The following is a 20,778-nucleotide window of genomic DNA, read 5'->3' as shown; positions in this document are numbered from 1 at the left end:
AGGGCTTTGTCACAGCACACACGCACAGACACACACGGCGCACAGTGGGGAGCCTCCGCTCAGGGTGCTAGAAGATGGGGATGTAGTTGTCAATCTTGGCGCGGTGGCGCTGGGCGATGCACTCGGCGATCCACACGATGTTGCGGCACTCCTGCTCCTTGAGCTTCACGAAGGCGTAGAAGACCCCGAAGTGGAACTGGTTCAGGAAGGCCAGCTTGTTCAGCTTCACCTGTGGACAGAGGCAGGGCTTTGTCCAGAGCAGTCTCTGCCGCTGGCCCTTCCCTGGGGTGAGCCGGCCGTGCACTCACCTCGTGCTCAAAGAAGCGGTCCTCCAGCGTCTTGTCTCCGGGGTTGCTGCCTGCACCTTCAAAGAGTAGCTTGTACTCCTGGCCCATGGAGGGATGGGAAGCATGAGCGAGCGTATGGAGGCTGTTGGGTAAGGAGCTGTGGCGCCAAGATGCCCACCCAGCATCCTGCCAGCCAGGGCACTCACCGGGTAGTAGTCAGCCACGTTCTTAACCTGCTCATAGTCGTCAGCCCGAGCCAGCTGGGCCAGGCCCTCGGGGTAGAGCCGCCCACAGTGCGGAAAGAGCTTGGCCCGGTCTTCCTTGGACAGCTCCGTGCCGAAGGAGTTGATGGTGATGATGAAGGCGCGGCGGTCAGCTTCGAACTGGGAGGCCGGCGTTCAGGAGGCAGAGGGAGAGGGAGGCAGTGGGCAGTCAGTGGCCAGAGCTTCCCCTGACCAGTGTGACTGGGCAGCAGGCAGGAGGGGTGATGGGCACTCACCTCCAGGATGGGGCACATGGCATCGGCTGTGGTGCCACCCAGCAGGGTGCAGAACTTGTAGAAAGACTCCAGGTAGGCCTGTTCGGAGCATGGGGCCTGCTCAGCTTGGGCAGGGAGACTGGGGAAGGGGCTGTGGCTGCCCACTACTTGCCCTCACCCTCCCCAGCCCCTTTCATGAGTCCAAACACCATATCCATGGATGAGCCAGGGCAGCCCTCATGTCAAAGCCTCTGAAACATGCACCAATTCCAACTGCTAATTCGCGAAGGAGCAGGAGAGACAGGGCTGCTGACCCCCTGCTTCCAGGCACAGTGCCCCCACAGGAGGCCAGGCGCAGGGGGAGTCCCTGTTTTCTCCTGCTGCTCGGTCTGCCTCCCTCACTGCCAAATCTTCCTGAGTCACCTCTTCCTTGGCCAGCCAGGCCTATGGTGTCCAGACACTGGTGAGGGAAGGGGACTCCTGAGTTCCCAGGGATGGCCTGGATGGAGCAGGTGGCCGGACTTCTGCCAGGCCCTGGCCCCAACTCTGCACCATGTCAGAAAACCTGCACCTCCTGTGTCCCAGGTAGCCCCCGGGCATCACAGAGCAGAAACCAAATTGTCAGCCCAGTGTCTGCTGAGGGATGGTTATTGCCCGGGAAGACGTCAGCTGTGTGAGGCAGTGGCTGGGGCCTCAGCTGTCGGTGGGAACAAGTACTTCCTGCCCAGGCAAATTGGATCTGCCGGGCATTAAGGGGAAGATGGGTCAGTCCAGGCCCTCCCAGTGCCCACGCTCAGAACCAGGCAAGTTTCCTTCCTACCCGTGTGCTGGGGAAGGGGTTTGCAGTCTCAGTGAGGAGCCCTCTTCACTCAGGACTCCTCCCCTCCTAGTCCCATCTGTGGCCTGGTCATAGACACTGTTCTCCTGAGTTGAGGAGACTGGGGGGCGAGGGGGGCGCCACATAAATCCATGAGCTTAGTCTGGCAGCAGTGGACAAGGTGAGCTCAGAGGAAGGCCTGGGAGTAACCACTGAGTCACAGGAAACAAAGATCTAGGGCAGGTAGAAGAAGATGATGCCTAGAGGGGGGGGACAGGGACACCAGCACATGATCCCCTGGTGTCAGAAGGCAGGAGTGAGAGCGCTATCAACCCTGACATACTAGTGGTGCTCAGTCCCCCAGGAGTCCCTTTCCAGCCTCTGCATTCCCTGAAGCCAGCCAAGTCAACTTCGTGTGAATCCCAAGGATGGCCCCAGTGGAGCCTGCAATTCCTTATCTTGGAGGAAGGTGTGAGCCAGTTCTCAGACTCCATGCCCTGCTCCCTGTCCATGAGTTTAGCAGGGCTGTGCAGATCCCTGGACAGGTAACTCCTGGGTGGGGGGGGATCTGGTGGGACAAGCCAGATCCTCCCCTGACAATAAGGGCAGTGAGCAAGCTGGCAAGACCCAGAGGCCCAGGTATCAAGGTCACCTCCCCACCACACCCACCTGGAAGCTGCTGTCCCAGCTGCCTAGAGTTCCCACCAGCTGGCCAGCTGAGGGTCCACCTAATCTCCCATCTGTGACCACTGGGCTGGGACATGGTTTGATGAGCGGGAGGCCCTGGCATAGGGCCTGTAGCATTTGGCTTGGTGTTTACGAGCTGGTGCCCAGGCAGCCCTCACCAGCAGCTCTAGCTGGAACCAGTCAGGCCCGGTGAGGGCGAGGGTATGGGTGAGGCTGGGGGACAGCCACACCCCTCTCCCTGGGCAGGGAGCCTGGCAATAGGCCAGATGGGCAGGTAGGGGCCCCCGAAGCGCGTGTGCACACACACTCGGCAGCCTGGCTGGCCGGTCTCCTGGTTAGCGGGCAGGTGAAAAGCACTGGCTTTGCAAACACGCTGGGTCAGGTGTGAAGCATAGTTCTGCCAGGAGCCTGCTGTGTGGCTCGGACAACCCACCTGCTTCTCTGAGCCCTACGTTTCCCATCTTCTAGACGGAGACAGTGCTGCACACCGAGCTCACAGGGATGCACTGAGGACTGAAGCAGTCCGTCAATGATCTTCCTACCTCTGGTCTTGCCCCCTCTGATGCATCCTTCACACAATGGCCAGAGGGGACTTCCTGATGATACTCAGCTTGCTAGGAACCATCACTGGCTGACCCTGCCCACGGTGCAAGTGTCTGTGCCTGCCTCCTCTTCCTGGCCCCTCTCTCGATGCTCATCTTGAGCCTGTACTTGAGCCACAACAGACCAACCACCTTTATCTGTTGGGGGCACCACGTTTTCTGCCAGCAGCTCCTGTCCCGCAGCTCGCATCACTGCAACCTCCAGGCGAGATCCTCGCCTCCCACCAGCCCCGTCTGTGCTCTGTCCAGCCCAGTTCCTTCAGAGAGGCTAAAGGGTCTGGGTTCAGGCTGCATCTTGGTGTCCACCAGCGAGTTCCAACTACGGCAGGTGAGGGCCATCATTGGAAAGATCTGACAGGTGGCGGGTCCCCGGGCCAGTGCCACTCTCACCCCTCTTTGGGACCTGCCTACCGTTGATCCCCATTCCTGGCTGAGGCCCACCGAGGATCCTCATACCACAGCTCAGCGACTGGTCAGTCCTAAGCGTTCCAGCGCCTTTCCTTGGATCCACCTTTGCTCTACACCTCTCTAAGCTAACCCAGGAATCCCACAGCCATGCTCTCTGGGCAGAGCCTGTGGCACAGGCCAGATGAGAGCACAAGGTGAGTGGGGGACAGGAAGGGTGGGAAGTGGTGCTGGCTTTGGGCCTGGAAACCTGGAAGGGACACAGGGACCTGGTTACGCCTGGGTGGCTCCCCACCCCCATGGTAACTGCCTTTGCTCCAATGTCTGTTCTTGCTAAACGGCCCAGGTGGGGCACGAGGTCTATGGTCTGGGTGGTGGCCCGTGGCCCGTGACCCTCCTGGGTGCAGGGGAAGCAGTCATCCACGAGCCAGCTCTGACAGGCCAGGCTGTGCCGCACCAGCCCCTCCTGCTGATCTTATCTGGATCCGCGTCAGGCGCCACGAGACGGAGAACCTGTTCCATGAAGCCTTGCGCCCATCACGGGAGCCAGTGAGCAGATAAGCCCCTGGGGACAGGAGCCTGGCGTGGCCGAGTCCTGTCTCAGCACCCCATGTAAATCACTGTCCCCCTGTGCTCCAGGGCCCCGCCCACCTACAGCCCATCCTTTACCGCGTGTGTGGTGCCCTACCTTGTACAGTGTGTTTCGGATGATCTCTATGTTCATCTCATCCAGGTCCTGCTCTGAGATGCAGTCCTGAAAAAAAGCCGCTGGGCAGGGGAGTCAAGAGTGTGAGGGGTGGGCAAGTGGAGTAGGTCAGGGTACTCTGCAGGGTGCAGAGGGCCCCACCCATCACAGGCCCAGCTGGCTAGGCATAGGGAGGAGGGAGGGACAGGAGGAAGGTGTCCTACCAGTCCTGGGCTACGGCCTTACAAGAGGCAGAAACAATACTCCGGGCCTTGTGGACTGACCTGGACAGCTTCTGCCTTCTTGCTCCTAAAATTGATTTATAAAGGAGGCGGCCAGCCACAGCATGATCTAATCACTGCTGGGGCAGACCCAAAGTTGGACCATGCCAAAGGCAGACTTGCATAAGAGGCTGGGACACCCTCCCTTCTAGAGGGGCAGCTGCGGATTCAGGGCCTGGTGCCTGCTTCTCTACATCCCCCAGGGGCTTGGGGCCCATGTTAGGAGAATTAGCCTTTTCCTCCTTAGAACAAGAGATGAGCCTGACAGCTAGTGGGCATGGACCAGTGACTGAGTGGGGGCTCTGTCAGGCTGGAAGCAGAGGTTGGAGTGGGACCGAGCACTTTTACTTCCCAGGAGGGCCTTTCACTGGCCTTTCTCCTCTTTCAGATGGAGAAACTGAAGCCACAAACAGCCCAGAATTAGCTCAGAGTTACTGAAAGTGCAGGGCAGGCAGGCCAGCAGGTAGGGCTCAGGCCCCTCGGCCCAGGACCGCGTGCAGCTTAGAGTCCTTGGCTCAGTCTTGGCAGCTTCTTGGAAGTTAGTGCTTTGGGGTCCAGGACTCCAGCTCTGTGGTCTTCTCAATGCTTTCTCCCCAGCCTCCAGGACGGGCTGGAGCCGACATGACCTAGAGGAGTCCCTTCAGGAAATGCCTGGTTCTCCTTCCTTCCCAGGCCTCTGACACAGGACCTGCACCCTGCTGGGCACAGTCTAGATCAGCCCCTGGACCTGTCAGCAGGGCCGAGTGAAGCCGTCTGCTCCTTTTCTTTCTGCCTATCTAGCCCATCCAGATCTGCACAGGCCCCAGCTTGTGACCACAGTTTGTGCTCAAGGGCTCCTGAACTCCAAGGCATACAAGCCTTTCTCTATAGCTCAATTCTCTCCTGTCTTCTGGGGAATAGGCTGTTGGACAAAGTGAAGTGACCGGAGTCAGGCCTGAAAGGTTGAGCAGAGGTAAAGACAAGCAGAAGGGAGTGTGAGCAGAGGGTGGCAGGGGGTCCATGAAGCCCAAGAGGAGGTAACCAGTGCTGACCCCCATCTCCTCCCTCCTCCAGCAGTGGCTCACCCAGGGGCGTGTCCACCAGGATGGCATTGTAGAGCTCGGCAGGGGTCTGCGCGATGTTCACGGCCTCCATCTGCTCGAAGCTGCCCAGTGGGTGGCACTTGGGCACCAGCTCGGAGATGGAGCGTTGGTGCAGCGTGCCGGTGATGAGCAAGATGACGTTGTCAATCATGTAGCTGTAACTGCGGGAGGCACACAGCGACACAGGCGCCAGTCAGGGGTGTGGTCCAAAGCCCTGGCCTCTGAATAAGCACTGCTGGCTCACCTCCCTGCTGCCCTGTGTGTCCCCTACTCCCGCATCAGGAGGGAAGGGAGGACGTGAGCCCTCTGTGGTGAGTGGGGGTGTCCAGCCCCATAAGATAATGAGGACACATGGGCTCACGTGGGTACGTGGAGGTAAGGCACACAGGCCCACTGGTGGTGGGGAGGCAGGAACAGGAGAGGGAAAAGGACCGAGGAGGGAAGGGGCGTGTGCAAAGGCCCGGAGACCCCCAGTGTGGACGCATTTGTGAACCTGAGAATGATCAGAATTGGCAGGAATGAAGCCCAGCGCTGATGGAGGGTGAGGCCTGGAGGCTGGGCCTGCCGGCTGAGCCATGGATCCTAACTTCAGATCAAAGGTGCTAGGGGCCCCTGAGTGGATGTAAACAGGCAGCATCATGGTCCAGTTAGGACTTCTCTGGCTGGAGGGTGGGGACAGATGACGTGAAAGGGAGGTGGAGATGGGGAGGAAAGGCTGAGGAAGAGGGTGGGGAGAAGCGTCCTTAGGGAAAGGCAGAGAGGGGGTCTCCAGGTCAGGTAGAGAGAGAACAGGAAGAGAGCTCCCCATAGAGCCCCACTTTCAAAACAAAGAATCAGCCTCTTCTCTTTGGGTTCCAAATCAGGGCTAGCATCAATGCAGGACAATGTGGAGGAGACCCAGGAGCTTGGTCAGGAGGCTGGGCTTAGGTCAGTTCCAGTTGACGCTGGCCGAGGCTCTGCCCTACACAAGGCCAGCCCTGGATGGTGGCCTGGGCAGCAGAGGGGGCTGTGGAGCTGGGGAGAAGCAGGCAAGGCTGTGCCTTCAACCAATGAGCCGCGGCTGCAAAGGGGCCGGTGCAGACAGTTCTGTGTCGTTACTTAGACGGGGAAAGAGGCCTAGGCCTCAACTGTCTACTAACATCTCATCAGAGATGAACTCAGAGGTGCATGGAAGTTGAATGAGACCTGCAGAGAATGTTCTCCAAGGCCAAGGCAGGGCCCCCATGGAAGAGTGAGAGCTGTGCCTGGGCCCGGCATGGAGTGATGCCACACCCTGGTTCCTGTGTGTCCTGAGCTGGACCCATTCCCTGAGTTTCTTGAGCCCCTAGTGCTGAGGATTCAGGGAAGAGCCCTGGGAGGACATGGCCATCAAAAACTGCAGGAGAACACGAGGAAGTAGTGACCAAATCCTGAGATCTTACTGCGCTCAGAGGTAGCTTCTATCACCTCCAGGGTAGTTGCAGGAAGGTGGCAAAACGGAAGAGACCACAGCTCTGTCCTGGCCTGAACCCTGCTCCCCCTATCGGCTGCACATTCCCCCAGCTTCCACCGCCCGGCGCCCTGCTATGACCTCTGCTCTCCTGGGCCTGGGGCCAGGCAGCTGCCCTCTCTCCACCCCTGATCCGGCTGGGTCAGCTCTGGGATGTGCACTGAGAAGGGACAGGCCCCTCCTTCTCAAACAGTGCCTTAGGCAGGGCCCATTTACTGCTGTGTACCAAGAGGCCCAACGGCCAGCCTTAGCCTTCTGCCTCCAGTCTCAAAGAGGAAGCCTGCTGGAGCTTTGTGCTCGGACTCCATCTTCTACCCTGGACACACCTCTAGCCCAGACTACAGCATCTCATGTGCCCCAAGATTCACGCGATATCACATCTCTGCCTACCAAACGCCCCCACATCCAGCCCCACAGCAGCCAACATGCACCTTGAGGCGACCCCACAGACTGGCCTGTGAGCTTCAGGACATTCTTTATGTTTCCACAACCCTTGAACAGTGAAGGGGAGAACTCTACACCACCCCCTTTCCTTGTTATTGCTGTGTGCTATCTAGTTTGAACCGGAGCCAACACATCACTGACCCGCCAGTGGGTTTTCAGAGGCAGTAAATTACGCGGGGAGGAGACTACCCATCTTTCTCCCACAGAGCAGCTGGTGGATTCGAACCATATGCCTTTGGGTTAGCAGCACAACTCCTTACTACTAAGCCACCAGAGCACCATTCATTTACCACAAACCTTTTAGACACAGTAAAATGGTCCCAGTGGGTTTCCCAGGCTGTCGCCTTTACAGGAGGGAGCTCAGGTGGCCTGGTGGTCAAGGAATTGTGTTGCCAACCCAAAGAAAGGCAGGAGGCTCAAATCCACCAGCTGCTTTTCTGGGGAAAGATGAACAATCTCCTCTTGTGCAATTTATAGTCTTTGGAAACCCGCTGCCGCTAGGCAGTCAGCTATGGGTCGGCTCTGACTCAGCGGCAGTGAGCGAGTGAGAGAGCGAGTGCGTCTTAACAAGCGGGCTGCCAGGTTTCAGGCAGCGGAGATGCTGGTGTGTTCAAATCAGGAACCTTTCAGCTGGCATCTGAGTGTTTAACTGTTGCACCACCAGGCCTCCTTGAATACCTCTCAGGCTCGTCTCATCTGTATGACCCCAGAAACACCAAAACCACCCGCCCACTGTCAGGGGAGACACAGAACAGAGGGTAGCACCAGGCCCTGCAGTACCAGAAGGCAGACTGCTCCGTAGGCCAATGCCTGGGGTCCCATGGCCTGGCTTTGCAACTCTGCTCAGCCTTGTCTTATCACAGGAACCCCCACAAGCCAGCTTTTTCCACTTTGAAAACCCCTCCAAACATGACTCAAGGAATTGGTCTATGCTGAGGGCAGGGCAGGGGTGGGGCCCCAGGGAGGTGCTCTGGCACCCCTGAGGTTCTGGCCCAGGTCTGGACAGAGGGCTCTGCAGGAGGACACTGCCACCTGGCTTTGCTGCTGTCCCTCCAGTGATGTGCAGCAGACCAGGTACGAGTCTCTTGTCAGCCTGACTGCAGGCGTCAGGCCCATGCCAGGACCCCTGGCTAGCTGGGGAACAAGGTAAAAGCTGAGCCAAGCAGGGGCCACTGTCATCTCATCCTTCCCAGCAGGACCCCTTCTACGCAAGGCCAGGTGTGCGTGGTTATCTGGGTGGACGATGGGGCTCACTGTGCCGGGGCTGGGCATGTGGAACCTGGCACACCCCTTGCCCAGGCAGATGACAAGGTTCACTGTGACAGCGCCCCTGCAGTGGCTCGCTCTACCGGGCGGAGCGTCTACTTTCATCTCCTGCTCAGTGGAGACCAGAACCCTCATTCCTGGGAGAAAGGAGGCAGGGCGGGTCTGGCGGAGGGGATGATGGCCCAGCTGCTTGCCTGCTCCCCAAAGTCAAGGCCTTCAGCAGGCAGGGAACCCCTCCTCCTCCTTGCCTGGTTTCTGCAGCTGCCTCCCTGCCCCCAGAAGGCCACTCCACCATTCCTCCCCTCACTTGGCCTCAATAAGAGAGAATGAGGTTCCAGCTGGTCAGCGTCTCCCTCCAGAAGAAGACAGCTGGGGAGTGGACGCCGGCTGCCTGCCAGGCCAGAGAGGTCCTTGTGGGGTGGGGGTGGGGGGCGGGGAGTCTCTACCCCAGGCTCGCTTGCTCTCTCCCTGTCCTTTCAAGACTCAGCTTGGCCCAGAGAAGTGTCATGATGGTGTTTAGGAAGCCACTTCCTCGAGCCAGCCTGCAGAGCCCGAGAGCCCTAGCTGCTATGCCCTTTGGCGCCACCTGCTGGAGCACCATGGCTTGCTTCCCGGGCCTGTGAGGCGGCCAGGTAGCCCCTACCTGCCTACTCACCAGCAGCTCTGAGCAGGCACTGCCACGCACTAACTGTGACAGTATCTGTGCTCAACCATTGGGGTCCTGCAGAGTCCTGCGCAGGGTGGAAGGTGAAGAGAAACACTAGCCTTGGCCTCAGCATACCACCCTCTCAAGCCTCAGTTTCCTTTCTGTAACCAAGATGGCTAGGTGAGGTCTATCAGAGCTAGCGTGGCTCTGAATGTCTCTTCATCCAGATCTTGTCCCTCCTCAGTGTACGTGTAGCAGAATGCGCTCATGAGGAAACCCGAGTACTCTCCCTACTCAGAACACCTGCCACTGGCCCGGAGCAAGGGTCTGACAATACAGCAGGGCCCAGCCTCTGACGCAGAAACCCTTGTGGGGAAGGCCAGAGGGCCAGGAGAGGGCTGCCTGAAAAAACGTTGATGCCCTTCTGCCACCCAGCAGGTCCAGTCTTGGGACGCAGCAGTCAGCTCCAGGTTGGTGCCACTGAGGCCACTGGCACGAAGGAAGAACTCTGGCAGGAGCCTCAAGCCAGGCTCTGCCAACAGGCACCTGGGCTGCATGCAGGGGCTGCGCACTGCGGTGGGTACCTCCAGGGCAGCGCACTTGCCCAAGGACACAGGTCTTTCAGGTTTGCCTACCCACGGGTCCCTAGAGACCAGGTTCCTGCCTCGCAACCTACAAGCTTCATCAGACAGTGACTCAGACCAAGATGTACTCCAACGCCCCAAACCTCTACCACAGAGACTCCCATTCTTCCAAGTGACACCGCAAGTCAGTGGCTGAGCCTGGTAGCGAGGCCAGTCTCCTGAGCCTCCACGTCTGAGCAAGAGGAGTGACGCTGAGTGAGAAAACACCCTGCCCAGAGAGGATGAAAACGCCTGAGGGAGGCCCAGCTCGGCCGTGGGCTTCGTTTACAGGTGCTGGTGGCTGCCAGGGGATGCTGCTGCCTCGTCTGGCAGTGATGGTGGCGCCACGCTTGCCCTCCTGCCCGCCACGTGTTTCCTCAATGGAAGAAAGCAATAAGTTCATACGGGGTGTGACTCTTCCAGTCTGATGGGTCTCTTCTCCTCCCTGCCTGCAACCCTTGGTTCAATGACATAACACGTGTCATCGCCCTGAAATGGATCTAGATCATCTCAAAATGAAACGACTGGTGATCGAAACGACTGGTGATCGTCTACTTGAGGGCAGCCTCCTGCTCAGGGTCAGGCAGCCGCCCCTGCTCCAGCCACCCGCCTGGAGTGGTCCCTCTAATGCCACCTGACCTACAGTCCCTTGAATGCTGCGAGGCCACCTATGGCCTGGCTCCACTTGCTGCAGCGACTGCAGGCCTCTCTAGACATCTGTCAACACCGCACTGATACGTATACCACTGCATCCTGATATCTCCCTCCCGGCAGTGGGCCTGGCCCAGGGTTGGTCCTAGACACATGGACCAACTGAAAGTTGGCTACAAAGGGGTCGACAAAACCAGCAGGCGGTGTCGCTCACACGGGCAGGCGGAAGAGGCCCGACCAGCTCCTGCGTGGACACCTCAGTGACAGTTCTCATCACCTCGAGGGCGCGTGTTCCAGCCATCTTGGGGCGGCTCCAACGTGAAACACGAGACTCTCCGAGGAATGGAGCTAAGCTGACCTCCAGGAAGGTTCCAGCTGTGTCCCTGGAGCTGCCACGAGTCCCGACCAGCTGTGTCTGGGGGCAGCGAGAGCACTATTTTGCCAAATCTCTGCACCAAAGTTAGGGCTCTGCTGATGTTCCCACCACCTGCAGACTGCACTTTCTCCCCTCTAGCTGCATTCTGCTAAGCATCTCTGGGGTACCCTCTTCATCCCAGATGGGGCACCACACCTAGAGTCTGCTTATGGGGGACACAGAGCCAGGGCATGGTTCCCTCAGCCTAGAACTGCCAACTCCAAATTCTTCCTTTAGACACCCTTCCCCTCGGCAAACATATTTGTATCTTCAGGGCAGCCAGTAAAGAGCCCCAGTCTATGGGAGGTCCCCTGGCACAGGCCCCAGTGGAAGGGATCACCGCTTTCTGCAATATTCCTCACACCTGGGATGATCTGGCAGCACCTCTGCCTTGTGGGGAAGGGTGGAGGCAGAGGAGGAACAAACAGGAGGTAGGAGTCAGACCCGAGGGTCAACACCAGGGTGGGTGCAACCTGGAGGTTGGTGGAAAGCCTCTTGGAAGGATATAGCTGGAGGGACAACAAGAGGGGTGGCAGGGCTCATTGGATGATCAGACCAGTGCCTGGAAGCCTTGGCTACCCTGAAGGTCTGGGGTGACTTCCACCAGGGCTTTGTATAGAGGGCAGGACAACTCGAAGTAGACTGGTTAAAAGAAGAATGAAGGCAGAAGTTTGGGCCTTATCAGGTGGGTTTTTAAAGACAGGAGAGATCTGACTGCTGCTGTAGACACTGATGGGGAAGAATCTGGAAGCAGTGGCTACACTGACAAGAGTGCAAGTGAATGGCTTTTCACAGTCCTGGAAGTGGTGGTGAGGGGTCTAGGTTATTGATAGGAGGACCTGGAAAAGGAGGTGCCTCTGCCGTTGGACTGGGGTAGGGGTGCAGATGCAGCGCTGAGAGGCATCCTGGCTCCTACTGTCTCCGTGGAGGAGGAGGTGGGCCATCTGCCCAGAGAGGAGGCTGGAGGAGGAGGGATGGTACTTTAGATGGATAGGTGGTCTCCCCATCCTGGGAGGGGGCTGCAGGGTGCTGAGTAGGGAGCGAGCGCAAGAGGCCAGCTGGGCAGGGACAAGTTGAGGCTGATCGACAGGCATGTCTGGCAGCAGGAGTGACCCTGCGTCCCCAGCCCCATCCCAGCAGTGCAGTGGGGGAGGGTGGCTCCAAGTTGGAGGTTGCTGGGATTCCTCCAGGGCTGGGGGGCTGCCAGCCGGGCGGGACCAGGAGACAGGCAGCCAAGAGAGCTGCGGATATTGGCAGAAGAGCGTCGGAGTGATGGACCAGGGAACTGCAGCTGGGGAGGGGAGGAAATGAAGACAGAAGGGGCAGCAGGGAGGAAGCGGGGCTCAGTGTCCTGCTGAGTCCGGAACCCGTGTCCGCAAGGGACCGAGTGGGCTGGAGGGCCCGAGGACTGTGGGTAGAGTGGGGGTGTCTGACTCAGCGATTTCAGGGGTGGAGCAGTTCCAGGTGGTGACACAGCCCTGGGCAGCCGCTGGTGGGGGTGGCTTAAGTGGAAGAGAGTGGAGGAGCAGGGGAGCTGGTCACTAGAGATGCCGGGGTCATGGAAGGAGCAGCCACGGGCTCAGACGGGATGACACGTGGCTGCTGAGCTCTTCCCGGGTGAGGGCAGGAGCGAGGTGGCTGGGAGGACTGGGAGCCACAATGGCCATGAATGGATGCGGCCTGGCTGCCACAGGCCAGAGCGGGGCCATTCTGAGCACACTTGGTGTTTGCAGCCAACCTCCAGCAAAGAGCTGGCAGCTGTGCAGCCCCAGGCAGCCGCATGCAGAGCCCTCTCTAGTTTCAGAGCCTGGCAGGCTGAGACTGAGCCGCCGTGGGCACCGAGACAGGTTGGGGGATAGCTGCAGAGGCAGGTGGGCATGTGAGCAGCAGGACGGATAACCTCTGGCCACCGGCAGAGCCCAACCTCTGCTGGCCGGTCTCGCTGGAAGATGAGGGCGCTCATCAGGAAGCTAAAGAAGCCTTGTGCAAACAAACTGCAGGTGAAGGCTGGGCTCTAGCAAGAAGCACGCGGCCTCCCGGCATACCCCCAGCTCCGGCGCTGACGCAGCGACACACAGGCCCAGGCGAGGGATCGAATGACCAATGGGTGTACAGAGCGGTCCCCAATGTGGCAGCATATGACGCCCCACCCCCGCCCTCTCGCTCCCCTCTCACCCTCTGCCCCAGTAGGACCACGCCAGCAGAGTAAGGTCCAGGCCCAGCCAGGCCAGCAGGGAGGCCTCCAGGGAGCGGAGCCCGTGGCCAGGAAAGGGCCTGCTTCCCAGCCTTGGCAGGTCCTCTCAGGCCTTTGGTGTCCCCCTCCTGTCCAAGGTTGGGGCCGCTCTGATTGCAGCTCCATGATCTTGAGCAAGTGGCTGCTTCCTACTGAGAGTGGGACTGAGGCCAGGCAGCAGGCATGCACCTTAACACTGAGGGCCAAGCGGGTAGGTCTGCCAGGTCTGCAGGGTGAGGGTGAGGGCCCAATCAGGGAGCAATCAAAACCCCTCAGTACTCAGAGCGCGCCTGGGACGGCCTCCCCTCAGCATGCCACCTAGCACGCCTCTGCTCACCACCTGCGCGCCAGCCAGCCACCTGGCCAGGGGCCATCTCTTTGTCCACTAGGCCCTGGCTCCAAGGCCACCCCTGCAGACGCCTCATCAGCTCCCTGTTTCCGCGGGCACACATGGCAAGCAGAGGCTGCCCTGTGCCAGAGGGTCAGGCGATGGGAAGCTAAGAGTCACGGCACGGGGCCCTGCCCATCTGGGATCCTGGGGGCTTGTGCCAGAGCTGGGAAAGGCAGCCAGCCATTTGGTGCCCCCCTGCCCCCTTCTCTGTAAGACATAAGGCCATGGTCTGAGCACTTGGAGAATGAGTCTCAGGCAGACATAGTCAGCATCTTTGAATGGCCTACCCCTCAGGCCCTGGACACAGGCACTGGAAGGGGGGCCCAGCAAGTGTTCAGTGTGGGAACTGGGGGGTAAGAAAGGAACAGGGCTCCCACCTTCCTGGTCGTCCCATCCAAACCTCTATAGACAAGTGTTGGGAAAGAGCTTCACCCAGCACTCTAGCATGAGACACTCCTGCCTGTCCATCAGGCCCCGGCCAGCAGTGAGGTTGGTGACCTCCCTTTACGGCCAGGGACCTGGAGGCCCAGGACTGTTGGACAAGCAGCGCAGTCACTGGGCGAGAGGACTGTGAAGGGACTGCTTGGTGGACAGGCACAGGGATGGCCGGGCTGAACACGCGCTGGGCCTGCTCCTGACGGAGTGGGGGTGTGGGGGAAGCAGCTGGAGGGTGCACTCACGTAATGAAGTCCAGGAAGCTGGCAAGGGGCTCATAGGCATGGTTCCTCATGTGACGGAATTCCACCACCATCTTCTCCTTGAGCCGGTCGTCAATCACTGACACTGTGAGTGGGGATGCCTCGTTGGCCAGGAAGTTACCATAGTCGGTGCTCTGCAGATGCAGCTTCAGATCTGAAACACAAGGGTGGGGGTGAGGCCTGGCCACTCTGAGCCTCCACACTCCACAGCAAACTCTAGGTCCCAGCCTCTAGGTCTCCCCTGCGCTCATATCTCATCTCCTGCTCCTGCCTCTACCTCCCTGTTGCTGGCTCAGAGCCTACATCAAGGCAACCAGGACAAAGTCCTCGGGATGTCCCAGACCCTTGGGCCATGAGCCAGCCCCAAGGTCAAAGCACAAAAAGAACAAGATTCCAGGAAAGCCTAGCCGGAGCTCCGAGGCAACCTAGGACAGCACCTCGGACTTCTGCATGTGGGGCTCCAGGATGGCCCTGACCCCAAGCTCAAGACCTGGCCCCTTGGCCTTAGAGACACTGAAAGCAGAGGGAGTCCAGAGATGGGTGAGAAAGGATGAGCACAGCCTGCCGGACCAGGACACAGCAAGGTGGCCGAACAAGGAAGAAGCCTGGAGGGCCGGCGTGAGTGAAAAGGGGCCGTAACGGCTAGTGAGAGTTGTGAGGAGGAGGAGGAGGAGGGATGAGGAAGGGGGGAACTGGTGTCCTCTAGGAGTAGTAGGCAGCAGGGGGGGCAACCCTGAAGGTTCTCTCCCATTTTGGACTTTGAGGGAGTGGGGAGGAAGAAGAATAGAGAGGACGAAGCAGAGGGGCCCAGGGAGGGGAGGAGGGCTGAGCCCCAGGGGGATCACAGCAACAGCCCAGAGGATGCCCAGTGTACTCCTCCCACAGCAAAAAAACTCCAGCCTGACTCTGCCTTCACACACCTCAAACTCTCTAAGGTGTCTGTTCACTCAGAATGAGAGACAGGCCTCTGCAGGCCCCGGGCGGCTGTCCCACCACCATCCCCTCACCCCTCTGACTGCATGTCTCCTGTGCTTCCCCTCACCTGCCGCCCTGGCCACACTGACCTTTCTTAAACTCCCTTAGGACCGAGAAGGGCTTCATCTAAGGGCTTTTCCCCTGCCCTCTTCTCACATGCAGAGCAATGGCCATCTCTGCTCTTCCCTCCACGTCTCCCTTCCAATGTCACTTCTTCAGAGGCCTGGCCTGCAGCTCCCATGGCTCTGAGCCTTCACTGTGTCACTTTTATTGGTAGCACTTAGCCTTAGTTCACCTGACCAACACACACACACACACACACACACACACGCACGCACGCTCTCTCTCTCTCCGTGCGGGCAGGCCTTTGTTTGGATCACTGTGGTATTCTAGAGCCCAGAGAGAATATGGTCTGGTGTGTTGTTATGCTTGTTAAGTGTAGAATGAATGAAAGAATGGGAGAGGAGTGGTGAAGATGGCAGGGCGGTCTACCCCAGGCCTGTAGGAGGCCAGTACAGAGGGCAGTGACTACGGGACACCTGCACGTGGTTGTATGTGGCCCCAAATGCCAAGGCTGCTTCTGCTCCCTGAGGATGACAGCAGAGGCCACTCTTGTGGTCATGTGGTCATTCCTGACCACGGCTTCCCCGCATGTCTCTGGGGCTCAGAGGGCCATGCTCTCCTGACCTGCGTGAGAGGGTGCGGCGCACAAATCCTCTGCAGGCTTTAGGAACCCCTGTGATACCCCTGCACTTGTACCCCATGAAGAATGGACACAAAAGCAGGTGAGCTAAGTAGAACTGGAGGGAAGTGAGTGGCAGAGGACAGAGGTGTGCAAGCCACTGGAATGCCCCCCATCTCATCCCTAGTGGGGGGTGGCCCCTGGGCACACAGGGAGTGAACTTCACTCTCTCAGGCTAGCAGGAGGGGCCAACTGCCCCCACCGTCACTCCCCAAAGGGAGATGGAGTAAAAGGACGAGAGAGGGCAGGGAGACGCCCACCCTCTTATTCTTCTCACACTCCCTTTTGCTCAGGTGTGTACACTCCCACATGCCCAGCCCAGCCCATTAGCAATAAGCCCCTGCCCTTGTCCAGGGTCCTCTGCAGCCTAGAGAAGCCGGAGCCACTGCAGGGTGAAAGAAGACTGGCTGGGGCCCAGCAGGTGCTTAAATCCCCTCTGGGCAAAGCTGCAGAGTGGACAGCAGCTGGGAGCCAGGCCGGGAATCCAGAGCTCTAGGTCGGACCATCTGGTGCAACAGCTGCCAGCCCAAACCTGTCTGCTCATCTACTCGGCCAGGCGGCTGGCCTGAGCCCTTCTCAGGCCATGGAGGCCAGTTCCCAGTCTGCGCCTGGAGGCCTGGCCAGTATGTACAGAGCAGTGGGTCAAAACTCCCTCATGCCAGTGGCCCCTGCTCCTTTCTGGGGCAGTAAGATGAGCATTCTGAAGCAACCTCTATAAAGCATTCAGGCTCCGGCCCTCCCTACTGCCTGCTGCTGTCGCTCTTACAGCCCGAGCCCTGGGCACCTGCTGCTGGAGGCTCCCAGGCGGGCAGCGTGTACTGTCACCTCCCACTTCACCCCCTCATGAGCTCTCCAGCAGAGAAGCACTTCCTCCGGCCCCGTCTCGGCCTGCTCCACCTGGGAAGGCTGGCTTTACTGCATCCCAGTGCCAAGCGCCCTTTCCCTTGCCAGGGTCAAGCGAGTCTGCAGTCCAAATGCAGCGCTGGCTGGGTGTGAAGCATCAACCCAATAGGAGAAGGGATACCAAGACCCATGCCTATTGGAAGGGCATGGGGCTACTGGCTTCTTAGCCCCAGTCCAGGAGCAGTGCAAGACCCTCACGGCCACTTCCGTTTTAACTCAAGAATCAGAGGGAGCGGGGAATTGTTCTGGGCCCTGCAGTTAGGGTATGGAGGGGCCAGGATGTGGAGCAGGCCTGGTGGTCTCTTCTCTTCTCACCAGCCCTGTGCTTCCTTGATTGCATTCTTCCACCACCCTTGGCAGGCCTTTCGGATCCAGACCTAGCTGACAGTCCCAGAAAAGCAGGAAGGTGGCAGAGGCGGGAACAGCCACAAGCATGCTTCCTTCCCGACCGTGGGGACAGTCTGGGCACTGTCCACCAAATCCACACTATTGTTAGGTGCCGTCGAGCTGAGTACAATTCAGAGTGACCCAGTGGACAACATACCTGAAGCCTGTCCTATCCTGTGCCATCCTCATCATCTCTGACCCACCCGCACCCGCTGCTGCAGTCGCTGTCAAAACTACGTGGTTAGGTTCCATGAGTCGGAACCGATCCATAGTTGACCCTCTAAATGGTATTCAGAGAGAGTAATCTGCATGAGAGGAGACTGCCCGTCCATCTCCCTCAGAGCAGCTGGTGGATTCGAACCGCTTGCCTTCAGGTTGGCAGTGCACCTTCTTACCATTAGGCCACCAGAGCTCCCTATGTCAACACGGGCTGGGCACAATTCAGGACAAGCCCCTCTGGCATCACCAATGGCATTAGATATTTCTAGAGAAACTGAGAACATGTGCATGTGTTTTGGGGGAAGAGTGCTGAGCTGGGCTCCCCTGCTTGCCCCCACTCTAGGCCCGAGCTCAGGCCTTACAGCAAACCCTCTGGGCCCTGGCTGCTGCATTCTGCTGACGCTGCAGTCAGCTCTGAGCACGCTGGAAAGCTGGCGGCCGGGTGGTTTCTGCTGGCTTTTGTCGATCAGAGCAAGCCCCGGAGACTCTACCGAGAATCCTGCCCAAGGCCTGAGGAGTCTTCCTTACCAGGAAACTCATTTTTAAAAGGCCCCAGGGACGATGTCAAAGGGCTGTTCCAGACCACTTTCCCTGGCTAAGCCCCACAGCTCCCTGTGACCCAAGCAGAGGGGACAGCCTGCCAGCCAAGGAGGCGACTTGGATGGAGGCAGGCTGGCTGATCCTTCGGCTTGCCCACGAGGGGACCACACAGGGCTTTCAACCAGCCCTGACCCTGCTGGAGAGACCTGGCACCCAGGCCCAATGGTTGGCAGCCCTGGTGTCCTCAGCCCCACACTCGCTGGGCTGGGACAGGGCAGCAGGAGCCCCCCTCCCCACCAGCCGCCTCCAGCTTCCTGCTCTCTGCGGAGGAGGGAGATGACTGGGGGCGTGGCCTGAGCAAGGAGAGGCCTGGAACTTGTTGAGAGCTTCGTGGGAGACCTGGCCACCCAGCCCTGGCCCAGCCCCCGGGGGCAGTCAAGGACGGCAGGGGCTTCTTGAAGGCAGAGGCCAGTCCTGCTCAGTGCCCTGGGCTCGGCCACCCAACAGCCTTGGTGATGACCCGAGAGCCCCAGACGTGCCCAGGCTGAGCCTAGAAGCGTTCACGTTAGCACAGACTCAGGGGACCATTCTGCTCTGCCCACAGCCCTCCCATCCACAGCCCCGACCCGGGACGTCTGGCCAGCTTGGGATCTCTTACAACAAAGACTTCCTCAGAGGCAGTTCCAGAAGATGCTGCTGTTATCAGAAAGTTCTCTGCAATCTGACCTACCCCTCTTCAAAGCAAGAGGACTGGGTTTCCCAGGACCATTCTGGCCTCCTCACTGCCATGTGCCCTTTCACCAGCCTCCAACTCCATGCACATCTTGGCCCTTTGCTCCCAAGTCCACTTTCCACACAGACATCAGAGTGAAGGCCTCCAACTCCAACATGAATTTGTCACCTTCACCTCGTGGCTCAGCCCTGCCTCTTCCCCACTGGCTATGAGGCTCCTAACTCTGCGGTGGCCTCAGCCTTCAAGTCTCTGGTCTACCAGCACTATTCCAGGCAGAGAGTAACTCTCGTGCCATCTCTGTTCCCAAACAAGTGCTCCAGAGAAGTCTATGGATTGTTCTAGAGGGAAGATCTGAAGTGGAGGAATGGAGCTGATTCCTCAGGTGGGCTGGGAGGATGCACATCCGGGGGAATGCACACCCCGGCCTCCTTCCACCACAGGGCAGCACTGTCCACTTTAAGAGTGTCTCTGCTAAAAGGGACAAAAATCACTGGGAAGCAGAGGTTGGCGGGTGTCTGTGTAGGGATGGGAACTGTTCAATGGGGACTTAAAAGACAGAATGATGGTAGGCATAGTTGTTAAGGAGATTGCCTATCTTTCTCCCGCCAATCAGCCTGGTGGATTCAAACTGTTCATCTTTGCATTTCTAGTGCAACTCCTTACCATTAGGCCACCAGAGCTCCCTAACAGCCACAGAGCAATGGTAATTAATTCTACAAAATATAACGCACTATGGATGATAGCGTAAAACATAAAGTACATGAGAGAAACACAACATATATGAATGACTGTATAAAACACAAAGCACATATATAAAACATGATGGATATGAATAATTATATGCAAACCAATACAAAATTAAATAAAGAATGCCTCTGCCGCAGTCCACTTCCTGGGCTCCGCAGGTCCAGCTCAGCGCTAGAATCCACTAGTATCCATTAGTATCCACTTGGCCTGTTCCACCTAGAACTCATCAAGCTCTACCAGCTGACCCCATAGTTTCCACTTTACCTCTGGCTGGTATACCTATTAAAACCCCAGAAAGCCTAGCACTGGGGCACAGGGATCCCCAAGACTGACCAGGGTGCATCCTAGGACAAAGGTTGAGAGTGACCGCCAGCCCCAGGCGGACTTTGAGAGGTGGCAGCTGGGCAGCTCTGTCTCCGCCTTCCTGAAAACCTTCCCAGATCCTGACAGCCCCAAAGGTGTAATCTTTCAGTCCTTGCGGGACTATAGGGGCTGATGCATGTGGCTTCTCCAGGCGCCCTCCCTGGTTTCTGTAGCCGCTCTCCAAAGGCTCTGGGAAGCAGGAGGGGAAGGGCCTAGTCCATGCCAAGGCTTGGTACCATGCTGCCCCCTCAAGGCGCAGCGCCTGGCACAACATGTTCGCAGGGCGGCCCCCTGCTCCAGTCTCACCCATGGCCTCATGGCCCACAGAGGGGCTCGGCTGGCCAGCTGGCCACGGCACAGTGTGAGAGGACAGCGTGTTCCCAGACTTTACTTCTGCTTTTCCAGAGGTCACTCCTCGACGCTCTCCTGGGGAGCTCAGGGGTTTTTAGGAACTGCGGCTCAGTGAGTGAAACCAGATGTGAGAACATGCTCCCAAGAGCCCGTGTGCCCAGCCTGCCACTTCCAGCATGGGTGGCAGGGGATCTCTCACTCCTTATGGTCCAGGTGAGGGTCTGCTTCGAAGGGGCTGGGCTCCATCCTCCAGGCCTCCTGAGCCTTGAATGAGGCTCTCCAATGCTACGATTTATAGGGCCTCAAAGCACATCTGAGAAAGGTGGCCAGGCTGGTGGTGTGATCATAGCTAGAGCCCCCTTCTCCTCCTTCCGAGGCTCTGGGAATGAGACCTTCATATTAGCTCCAAAGCAGATGTGCACATGGACTGCCTGACTCTGGAAGATCAGAGCGCCACATCGGAAACTCCCAGTGTGAGGGTCACGGTGAGGACACCATTAACTCCAGATATACCTGGGGCATGCCATGCACATATAATGCCCTCAACAGCTCCCAGACCGCGGCCAGGGCCCAGTCCAGTCTCCCGACAAACCTCATGTAACTCCAACTAAACAAGTAACTCCAAGTTCCAACTCTCC

At 58.5% G+C, this 20,778-nt stretch overlaps 1 protein-coding gene across 1 annotated transcript in view; it reads right to left on the bottom strand.

The window, feature by feature from the left end:
- Positions 1–67: 67 nt before the first annotated feature.
- ATP6V0D1 (ATPase, H+ transporting, lysosomal 38kDa, V0 subunit d1) overlaps positions 68–20,778 on the bottom strand; it is a 42,272-nt gene continuing 21,561 nt past the window's right edge. Inside the window, exons 2-8 of the mRNA XM_006878692.1 lie at positions 14,163–14,334; positions 5,307–5,485; positions 3,965–4,044; positions 787–864; positions 494–670; positions 309–386; positions 68–229 (exon numbers count right to left, since the gene is read on the bottom strand). Coding sequence (XP_006878754.1) covers positions 68–229; positions 309–386; positions 494–670; positions 787–864; positions 3,965–4,044; positions 5,307–5,485; positions 14,163–14,334 — 926 coding nt within the window. The remainder of the gene's footprint in view (positions 230–308; positions 387–493; positions 671–786; positions 865–3,964; positions 4,045–5,306; positions 5,486–14,162; positions 14,335–20,778) is intronic.

Source organism: Elephantulus edwardii, unplaced genomic scaffold (genome assembly GCF_000299155.1).
Source record: "Elephantulus edwardii isolate Elephantulus edwardi_28Jun2011 unplaced genomic scaffold, EleEdw1.0 scaffold00001, whole genome shotgun sequence".
Taxonomy (NCBI): Eukaryota; Metazoa; Chordata; class Mammalia; order Macroscelidea; family Macroscelididae; genus Elephantulus; species Elephantulus edwardii.
The sequence above is the reverse complement of the archived record's forward strand: the minus strand, read 5'-3'. Positions and strand labels throughout refer to the sequence as shown.